Source organism: Centrocercus urophasianus, unplaced genomic scaffold (assembly GCF_019232065.1).
Source record: "Centrocercus urophasianus isolate 14NV4802_14NV808 unplaced genomic scaffold, USGS_Curo_1.0 seq_1272, whole genome shotgun sequence".
Classification (NCBI taxonomy): domain Eukaryota; kingdom Metazoa; phylum Chordata; class Aves; order Galliformes; family Phasianidae; genus Centrocercus; species Centrocercus urophasianus.
In genome coordinates, this window is record NW_024884445.1 from 3,204 (window position 1) to 14,064 (window position 10,861).

At 52.2% G+C, this 10,861-nt stretch overlaps 1 protein-coding gene across 1 annotated transcript; it reads left to right on the forward strand.

Annotated features, from left to right (window-relative positions):
• The first annotated feature begins 5,950 nt into the window (after nt 1-5,950).
• Nucleotides 5,951-10,818, forward strand: LOC122156541 (protocadherin gamma-B5-like). The gene is made up of 3 exons (XM_042811317.1): nt 5,951-8,815; nt 10,157-10,160; nt 10,736-10,818. The coding sequence occupies exons 1-3, from the start codon at nt 5,951-5,953 to the stop codon at nt 10,816-10,818; spliced, it is 2,952 nt and encodes a 983-aa protein (XP_042667251.1).
• The last annotated feature ends 43 nt before the right edge of the window (nt 10,819-10,861 follow it).

Below are 10,861 nucleotides of genomic sequence, written 5' to 3' on the forward strand. Positions count from 1 at the left end.
ATGAGTCTGGTTTTGATACAGTGAAAGTTGATCCAAACTTTATTTTCCTGTTGGAGGTAGCAGTTGAATCTTATTATCAGCATTGCTGTTGCTTTTCTACATTCATTGTTTCCTAAGCGTTGGATGGATGAAAGATCTCTATAAAGACTCTGATGAAAGACTCTGTAAAGTGGAGATACAGGAGTTTGCTTTACCTCTATTTGCATGTATAGACCATAAGAGTCTGGTTCTTTCTGATATCCTCTAAAGATTGGAAGATCTCTTAAGACTGCAGGATTGCCTCTTAATGATTCCGTGTATAACGTAGCTGCTTCTCCTTTATTCTGTTCAGTAGGTTTCTGATGATGCATCATGATGTGTTAAGCAAGGAAATGTCTTTCTATCCTTCTGTGCTTTGATTTTTGTGCAAGACTTCAAGAAATAGGCTGGCAGCTGGTCCTTATGTGATGCCTGCCTGTTGTGAAGGTGAAATGCAATCGTCTTCAGTCATAACAGCTGTGTCTGTGAATGGCTTTGGTGTGATGTGTGGGAAAGGCTTGTGGAGGAAAAAGAGGATGTGGCTTACTGATCCCTAGTCTTTTACCTTTGACCTATGAGAGTGGAGTTGGGGGTCTTTGCTGTGTCTTTGCTAACTGAAGTATTCTGTGGCAACAGCTGTTTTACAGGTTCTTCCCCTCAATTTCTTGTTGCATAATGTCTGGACAGATCTAAAAGGGATGTTTCTTCAGTAATAATAATGTCCACCACTGCTGTAGGTTTTGGCTTGTTCGTTTCCACGGTCTGAAAGTGGACCTCAGTGTGGCTGAAAACCCCTTAAAGAGTGTAATATCACTTATGGATGTGGAAAAGAGGGAGCCATTTCGACACGTGCCTTGAATCTTTACAGCTGTCAAGCAACACTTTGCTACCCTTATCTTGCAGTGAAATGTCACTGAATGAAATGCTCTTGCTGGTGGCTGACATAGAGCCAAATGCTGCATAGCTTTGATGGTGAAAGCAAAGGCTGTGCATCCTGAGTGGAGAGTGAAGTGCTGATGTAGAGCCTGGGAAATGGCTGGGTCAGCCTGATTTTGTCAGGGCAGTGGTTTAATTTCAGACCTGGTGCCAGCGTCTGTGCCACTGATGCAGTGGCACCGGTGTCCTGTTGTTGGAGACAACCTGAGTCCTCTGAGAATGAAGCTTTTGCACAAAGCCCTGTACGTGGAAAGATGCTTCCTAGGTAGAATGGTTTGTAATTCCTGTGTGAAACCTCACTTATCCATCCTTGCAATCTTGTGATGTGGTTTCTTCGTATTCATCTTTACATACACAGGCATGAACTTCATGCAAAGGTGTCCCATTTACAGCCGCTGCTTTTACATTTGGAAGTGAAGCATGGTTGGAAGTCACTTGACTCGATCTCATTCAGCTGGCAACAGAATTTTGTATATGGGGAAAAAAGAAAGGTCAGGGTCAAAGGGAATGACTCTCAGGTTCTCAGAAGCATTTAATTCAGAGAGAGGCCCTTGGTAAGGAGCTTAACTTACAGTTCCTTTACTTCTGTGTGCCTTACACTTTGCACTGCTGGCAGGGTTGGATGTGTTGCCAATAGCACATGTGCTTGATGTGTAGTATGAGACTTAACAGAACATTAATGACCCCGTGTTTATATTTTGCAGTTTTGCCTTTGTTGTTCTCGGTGTCTAAACTGGGCCTCAGTGTAGCAGAAAAGACTGTGATGTATGTTCTTAACTGTAGGACTGATGGAGCTGTTTCCATTGCTGTTCTTCACTTTCTTTTCTTATTTCACTATAGAGATGGAAGAGTTTCCTTTACTTTGGTTTTATCTCCATAGACCATAGGTGTCCCAGCTCCTTTTGACTTTTTTTTTGTTTTTATGATGTGCATCTAATCTCATAACCTGAAAATGGTTCGTTAGGCTTCATTTTGTTGTTGCCATTTACGTTTTCGAGAAGTGATGCTGGGGCCTCTATTGATCCTCGAAGACAGGAAGTTCTCTTGTCATTGTAGGCCTGGGTGATCAGTGTGCATACCTACCTTGACTGTTTACAGCTGTGAATACTTCTGTGTGCTGATGTTTCTGAGGAAACAGCACTGAATGAAGTGCTCTTGCTGTGATGAATGGCCAAAAAGTTGGACAGTGACTGAATGCTCAACAAGGAGGGCTGGAGGCTGGTGTTGAACTTGGAGAACAGGTTGGATGATGTGGTTTGGGCTGGGCGATGGTTTGATTTCATACTTCAGTGCTGACCTACCAGGGGTGGAGCTGGACGTATCTCTGCTAACAAACACATGTGTTTGTTATAGCAGCAGCCATGTTACAGGTTCACCAGTTTCATTTATGTCTTGGAGTCCTTGGACATACACATGGCTGATGGCTGAAGAGTTATAAGGCATTTGAAAGGGTTTGTTGTGGTTAATTTTTAGTCACAGCTAGGTGTTAACCTTCAATTTATCATAGATGTTAGATAAGATTTTCCTTTTTGTCTTGTCCAAACTTCCTTGGTGACCTCTTGGTATGGTCCATGTTTTGAGTTCTTGGAGGTTCCTCCTGTGCCTTGGCTGTCTACTAGCAATCTTTATTACCCTTACATGCACCTAGTGATGTAATCTGCAAATGAAACTGATTCCTTCACGTGTGTTGGATTAAGGATGTTTGTTGTTTATTGCCACTGTCTGAAAATGGTCCTCAATGTGACTGATAACCTTTCAGAGCTTAGAAAATCTGTTGTAACTGGAGGTCTTGGGGAAGACTTCTACAGGAAGATATGCCTTGAATGGTTACAGCTGTCAAAACAGACTTTGATATACTTGATAGACTTTGATATACTTCGATACACTCTGATGTACTTGAGTTTCCTAAAAAGTCATTAGATGTTCATGCTGAGTGATGACATGCAACCAAGAACTGTGGCCAGAAGTTGTCCACTGTGTCAATTCTGTGAATGCAGAGAAATGAGGGTGTGCATCTGGCTTTGAACCTGAAAAATATGTGGGTCTACAGGAGGATTGTTGGAATAACAGTTTGATTTGATCTGAACAAAGGCCTGTCCTGTTCAGACTGTTATCTTCATTTCTCTGACCTGAAGGAAATGCTAGTAAGTTATTGGTGTTAAAATCTGCATGTAGAATGATGTTACCAATGGCTAGGATGCCTTAAAATTCCATCATGGAATCTCATTCATTTAGCTGTAACTCCATGTAACATGGTGACGTAGAGCTTCCCTCTTTAAGTTTCCAGGTCTTTATTTTTCCCAGGTAGGTTGTGCTTTATATTCCCATTTCTGGACAGCGCTTTTGCATTTTGAACTGCTTGTGTCATTTTGCTACAAATCCTTACTTCACGAGGCCTCGAGAACCTGAAGACAGAATTTGATGTTAAGAAAATGAAGCAGAAATTCAAACCGAATCCCTCATGTTTTCTCATAAAATTCATCTTGAGAAAGCATCCCATATGAACTCCTTTACATTCTCAGAGATGAGCAGGACACATACTGAAGAAATTGATGAGAGCCAATGAATTTTGTTAAAATGATGTCTGCTATGTAGTGCAGAGAAAGCCTTTAGGACCTTGCTTGCAGCTGGAGACCTCAGTAACTTCCAGGTGTTGAGTTTCAAGTGTCTGAATTAAAACCGTGTTCGTGGGTCAATGATGCAAGGGTTGCTTCCTTCATTTAACTGTCATTGTTTTGGATGAATGTAAGGCAGTATTTGAAACAAACAGGAAGGTGTTTGTGCTGGTGCCTGCTTTGGGAAGCTCTTCTTCTAGGCACTTGGGTGAATTGCTCTGCACACAGTGTGTTCCTCAGCCAGTTGACCCAGTTTCAAGATCCGAGTGGAGGAAGAGGGTGGAAGAGTGAGATTACTTGTTGGTAAATGTGGAAATCCATGATACTTGTCGTGTCATGTGTGCGCTGTCTGACCTTGGTGGTGACTCACCATTGAGCTCTTCCAAATCTACTTACCTGTACCACGAGTAGGTTTGAAAAACTGTATGTTTGAAGACTAAATCTGGTGGTTGTAGATCCTATAGGCCCTTTCTCAGGCCTTGAAAGTGGCGCAAGTGTTAGGAATCAAGTCACGGGATTTCCTATTTCACTCAGATGTCTTGATTGAAAATTAGAGGTGGCAAACATTACAAGATTTTGGGGATTCCTTTGCACATCTCTCCCATTTTCCTCAGTCTCCACATCCTCAGGGAGCAGTCAGGAATGGCATCCAAAAAGCCAGAGGTTTGCAGTAGGGCTGTGTCCTCATCAGAATAGTCCAGTAATGGGTTAGATCTTTGGAGAGGGGGTCTAAACCCTAGAGCTATGAAGCAGCATGGTATAATTTGTTTGCATGACTGTGTTGGAGAGAAACAGGAGATTCAGGAGTGAAAAAGCTGCAGAGTATTGCCAGTTTCCTCTGGGCAGTGTTACAGACTGAGTGGCAAAGCATGCTGAGATACTCTTAGAATAAAGAGTTCATCATCTGCACTTCCACTGCCACCTTGCAGCTCATTCCATCTCCTTGTCTCCTCCTCCATGTAGTAGCATGAGATCTGTTGATCGTAAGGGCTGAAAATTGATGCTGGTGGTGGATGAGGTCTGCAGTAGCACTCATTATGGGTTAGAAAGTTTTCTTTACAATTTTGTTCTCATTACCAGGCAGTGAGCTGATCTTATGGCCTTATGGCCTCTGAATGCAGTGCTTGCTGGCAGGATAAACCCACCTACACGCTGACCTTGGTGCAGCTTCAATCTGCCGGGGTTCTTTGTGTGTGTGTCTCTCCAAAGGGAGCAGATTGTAGCTATTTTTTCTTGAAAATGGTCCTGTTTGTGAGAAAGTGGCAGCGTCATTGCGACTGTTCTGTGAAAGGAGGATTGCTGTGCAGTTTCCTGGTGAGAGCCACAGTGGAATAAGCTTGAAGGAGAAACCGAGTCCTGCAGGTCAGACCTTTGCATCTTGTAAGGGAATGGTGAGAGCTGCTTCCTTGCAAGATACAGATCAGGAAATGAAGTATTGCTAGCACCTGTGAATGAGCCCCTGGTCACTGATGGAGTCATCTTTCAGAGCAGTCAGAGCGCAAGCAAAATCCATTGTGTTTGTAGTTTCCAAACTCACTGTCTCAAGCTTGTGCTAATTCATATGGCCATATGATATCCATAGTCATGAACCAAGGTTTGTTGGTTTTCTGAGTCTTCCATTCCATAATTTCATCTGGCCTCTTCTGAGAGATGATGCTGTTGCAGAAATAGGTACCAAGGAAGATAATGTTGCCTTCAAGGGAGTTTTATGCTTTCTATTTTCAGACCGTCCCACTCCTGGCATGTGGATTATGTGTCACAGTTCCGGTGTCACTGATAAGCACTGTTCTCTAGAGTTGCTCTGCTTCAAAGCCTTTCTGAGCCCCCATCTTGTGCCTTTTTTGTCATCATCTTACCCATGAGCCGTCAGCTGTGCTTGGAAAGCTGTGTTGCATATGCCTCAGGCATTATCATAGGTAACACAATTGCTTCTCTTTACAATTCTCAAAACAGCATGCTGGTAATGGAACTGCCCCAGGGATAGCAGGCATGTGGGTATATTTTCACTGTTCCTACATCAGTTTGCTTACCTTTCTCAAGAGAAGCAGTTTTGAAGAGCAGATGGAGCAGGGCTGTGTTCAGCCTGTTACAGCAGGGAGCTGTGATGGTCCCCCTGACTTGTGGAAGTGGAAGCATGCACTGATACTGCTGTCATAGTGAGTGAAGTTTGCTCTGTTCTCCCAGAATTTCAGTCATTCTGAGATACGACAGGAAAGAGGAGCTCCTCAAAGACAGTGGTGTTCAAGGTGGATCGGGTGCTTGCTTCCTACAGCAGCTTTTCTTCGGAGGTGCTTTGTTACCATTGCTGGTTATAGTCATAGAAACAGAATGAAAGAGCTGGGAGAAGACAATCCGCAAGCACTCGCAGAAGCTCTGAGAAGATGTCGGCTAATTGCTGTGCAGTGTATCTGTTCTTACCTGTGCTCACCTGTGCTCTGATGCGCAGCCGTTTGTCCAGTAACGCGTTCCCTCGCCGGACGCTCCGCTTCCACGGCAGGGCCGAGCTGTCCGCTTCGCCTCTCCCGGTGCCCGGGAGGAGCAGCGCTGCCGCCTGGCGGGCAGCTGCGGTCAGAGCTGGGAGCGGAGCTTCGGACGGCTGCGGTGGCACCGCGGGGCCTCCGGGTGCCGCTGTTGGCCGCCGCTGCCGCCGCTTCCCGTCCCCGCTGGCTGCTCGCTCGCACGGCTCATCTCACAGCGTACAGAAGAGACGCGGCGACCGAGCCGGAGCCCGCATCGCTGCGTTCCGACCTCTTTCGGAGCTCGGGACGGACGGAATTCAGCTGGAAGCGCTGCGGGAGGAGGAAGGAGAGCGGCGAGCGCTGCTTCCAATGGCGGGCGGGCGGCGAAGGAGCCGCTGCAGAGCGGGAGAGGGGCTGCTGCTCGCTTTGCTGCTGTGCTGCTGCTGCTGTCGAGCGGCGCCGGAGCGGCTCCGTTACGCTATTCCCGAGGAGCTGAGCAGAGGCTCGCTGGTGGGGCCGCTGGCGCGGGACCTGGGGCTGAGCCCGGCCGAGCTGCCGGCGCGTCAGCTGCGGCTCAGCTCGGAAAAGCGCTACTTCGCCGTGAACGGGGAGAACGGGAACCTGTACGTGAGCGAGAGGCTGGATCGGGAGGAGCTGTGCGGCGAGTCGGCGTCCTGTGCCGTCAGCTTCGAGGCGGTGGTGCAGAACCCGCTCAACGTCTTCCATGTCGAAGTGGCCATCCACGACGTTAACGACAACGCTCCGCGCTTCATGCGAGACAGCATCCAGCTGGAGATCAACGAGTTCACTCCTCCCGGTGCCCGCTTTGCCGTAGGGATCGCCGAAGATCCGGACGTGGGCTCGAACTCGCTTCAGGGCTATGAGTTGGAGGACAACGAGTATTTTGCGCTGGAGGTGAAGCAGAGCGAGGAAGGCAGCAAGTTCGCAGAGCTGGTGCTGCGCCGGGCACTGGACCGGGAGCGCGAGCAAAGCCTGCGCCTGGTGCTGACGGCACTGGACGGCGGCGATCCTCCTCGGAGCGGCACCGCCCAGCTCCTCATCAACGTCACCGACGCCAACGACAACGCGCCTGTGTTTGCGCAGGAGCGGTACCGGGTGAGCCTGCGCGAGGACGCGCCGCCGGGCTCCGTGGTGCTGCACGTCTCAGCTTCCGACGGCGATGAGGGCACCAACGCCCGCATCACGTACGGCTTTGGGGAAATGCCATTCAAAGTGCTGCAGAAGTTCGCGGTGAACGCCGAGAACGGGACGGTAACGCTGCGGGAGGAGCTGGATTTCGAGGACACGCGGGGCTACACGGTGCTGGTGGAGGCGCGGGACGGGGGCGGGCTGGTGGCTCACTGCAAAGTGCAGCTGGAGGTGCTGGACGTGAACGACAACGCGCCCGAGGTGACGCTGACGTCGGTGTCGAGCCCGGTGCCCGAGGACGCACCGCCCGGTACCGTCGTGGCGCTGCTGAAAGTACGGGACCGGGACTCCGGCGAGAACGGGCGGGTGCGGTGCGAGCTGTCGGGAGAGGCGCCGCTGCAGATCGTGACATCGTCGGGCGGCTCCTACAAAGTGGTGACGACGGGTGCGCTGGACCGGGAGCGGGCGTCCGAGCACCGGGTGACGGTGATCGCCACGGACGGGGGCAGCCCTGCGCTGTCGAGCCGCGCGGATCTGGCGCTGGAGGTGTCGGACGTGAACGACAACGCGCCGGTGTTCGAAGAGGCCGCCTACAGCGCCTACGTGCCGGAGAACAACGCAGCGGGAGAGCCGGTGCTGCGCGTGAGCGCGCGGGACGCGGACGCGGGCGCCAACGGGCGCGTGAGCTACGCGCTGGCGGGCGGCGGCGCGGACGCGGCGTTCGTGTCGGTGCGGGCGGAGACGGGCGAGCTGTACGCGCAGCGCTCCTTCGACTACGAGCGGTGCCGCGAGTTCGCCGTGGAGGTGCGGGCGCGGGACGGCGGGACGCCGGCGCGCAGCGCGACGGCGACGGTGCGCGTCTTCGTGCTGGACCGCAACGACAACGCGCCGCGGGTGCTGTGGCCGGCGGCGGGCGGGGCGGAGGGCGGCGGCGCGGGCGCGGGGCCGTTCGAGGTGGTGCCGCGCTCGGCCGAGGCCGGCTACCTGGTGGCCAAGGTGGTGGCGGTGGACGCGGACGCGGGGCGCAACGCGTGGCTGTCGTACGAGCTGCTGCGGGCGCCGGAGCCGGCGCTGTTCCGCGTGGAGCCGCGCAGCGGCGAGGTGCGCACGGCGCGGGCCGTGTCGGAGCGGGACGCGGCCAAGCAGCGGCTGGTGGCCGTGGTGAAGGACCACGGGCAGCCGGCGCTGTCGGCCACGGCCACGCTGCACGTGGTGCTGGCCGAGAGCGTGCGGGACGCGCTGCCGGAGCTGGGCGAGCAGAACGCTGAGTCCGAGTTGGCTTCTGATCTGAACCTCATTCTCGTGGTAGCTCTTGCTTTGGTGTCCTCGCTATTCGTTTTCACTGTCATTTTGGTCGTGTTCTTTAAATGCCGACGCGCCAGGAGCCCCCCCATCTTTCTGACTTCTGATAAGGAGCTCTACTCCAGCTTGGGCCCCAAAGCGCCCTTTAACTACTGCAGCAGCACGCTGCCCCTGCCCTATGCCTACGAGGTGTGCCTGGCCTCCGAGTCGGGCCAGAAGGACTTCACGTTTCTCAAACCCGGGGCAGCAGCCCTCTCTGACCTTCTTTTGGCGGGGGAAGCCAGTGCAGGTGGTCACTCCGAAAAGGACCCTCCCGACCCTGACAGCTCGTCACAGGTGAGCTGCTCCCTCATGTCCCTCTCTGCGGGTTTCTGCTGTTTCTCTCCTTCCTCACTCGAGCTGTCTTACTCTGTATGCGAGTTTCAGCGAGTTGGGCACTGGGGTGGGGTACTGAGAAGGAACGATGGCACAAAGGTCCTGGGGTCCAATTGGGATTCCCAATGGGTGAACTATCTTCTCCAGTGCCACATTTTGCCACTCCTTTTCTTTCCAAGTGGTGCTTTCAGGAGCTCTGAGGATGTCTCTGTCAATAGCCTGGTGTTCTGTCATGGTGAAGTTGATGTAATGTCTGTAGATCAGACAAAATGTGGGAGATGGAAATGTTGCATCTTCAGTGCCCTTCTTGAGTAGGGACATACCTCGGCTGTACTCAGCTGATTACTGCTGGGAACAGGCACTTTGAATTTAGCTCAAATGTACTAAACTTCTTACAAAATGTGATGTGCATGTTAGATAAATCGCTCAGTAAGAGCTTAGACTTGAGAGTATTAGGAAAGAGGTGGTGGCTGGAGGAAAAAAAAAAAGATTTGGAGCTTATTTTGGAGTTTATTAGTGAAGCGGTTGAAGACCGTTTCAAGGTTTAGCTTCAGAACGGCTGTGGATTTTCTTCTCTTCGGATTATATGTAAGAAGGAAAGGTAACTGGAATTTGCTCGTGTAAGGGCTCGTGAAACAAGAGCTCTGCTTTCAGCACTGTGAGCCTGCAGAGCCTGCAGGTAGAGGCGCTCCGGAGCACGGAGAAGCAAAACCATTCGGACTGAAGCGCGCGGTGCAGCTGCAGTGGGTAAAGCAGGACGTTTTCCTTGGGAATCATCATGAATTCTGCTTCAGAATTCAGTTCTTTTAAAGCAATGATGAATAGCATTGGATTTTATTGACTTGAGGCGCGTGCTTTTGTCACGTTCTTGAGCTGGTGATAAGCACGTGCTGGTAGTGATACAGTGACAACGATTCCTGACAGTGACTTCTTAGGTAGGAAACTGAGCCGATCTCTGTTTGATGTTGCTTGCATTCCGTGCTCCTGGCTGCGCCTCGGCGGTTAATAGGAGGGTGCGGGGTGAGAACGCGAAGCCAGAGGCGATATCCCCACCGGGTGTCGCATCTCCCACGTTGGTGAGGGCGATCTGCAGCCGCTCACGTTAAGCTGCGGGATGGCAGACCATCAGCTTCAGCTCTTCGGAGCAATTTGCTCCGGATCCGTGCAGTTTCCATCAATGAACGGGCGTGGGCGCTAATTTCAAGTCCGGCCGTTCGTTATCGGCTGTGGGAGGAGCTGCCTCAGCCTGATTTTCACGCTCCCGTTTCAAGCTCCTTTTTTGTTTTCGCTTTCTCATCCCAGTTTCGTGGGTGACAGCCTTCCAACACTGCAGTAGTTTGAATCCGTTTGCGCGCTCGAAGCGTCGGAAAAAAAATCTCAGTATAAGGAGGTGTTGTGATGACAGCAGGCAGGGAGCTCGGGAAACGGCTGCTCTCGGTGCCGGCGGCCGGGGGGCTCCACATGGGACAGGGAAAGGTTGTTCCGAGGGCCGGGGTGGGGTGGGAGCTGTCTGCGTCCGGGGGGAACGGGCGGCGAGACGGAGGGTGGCGAGGAGGGAGGGAGTGCACGGCTGAGAATGCTACGGGTTGTCCCCCTGGGACAGTGGTGGCGATGGGGAGAGGGGCCGGGGCGCTGCTCCTGGATTGTCATTTGGTCGGCGACGCTGCTTTGCTGGCACCCAGCGGTGCGCCGTCGTGACGCTGTGGGACAGTAGGAAAGGAGCGGACTGCTGGAATGACCGGGATCCGCGGGGTCCCGAGGGCTGTTCACTCTGCCTACACGCACACACCTCGTCCCGCCCCCTCCACCGCCCCCTCTCGCTCTTCTGCCCGTCTCCAACGAGATACTTTTTTTCTCGGGACGCACTCCTCTGTTTCCCAGCCGCCCTTTCTGGCCGCTTCCGCTCCGTTAACTCGCACCGCCGGACTTTCCCCGTGCGTGGGGACGGGATGAGCGCTCACTGAGCCGTGCCTCCCGCGGGGGCGGGCGGGCAGCAGCTCTCTGAGC

Excerpts from the sequence above, each read along its gene's own strand:
- LOC122156541 (XM_042811317.1), top strand. The coding sequence starts at position 5,951 with ATGTCGGCTAATTGCTGTGCAGTGTATCTGTTCTTACCTGTGCTCACC.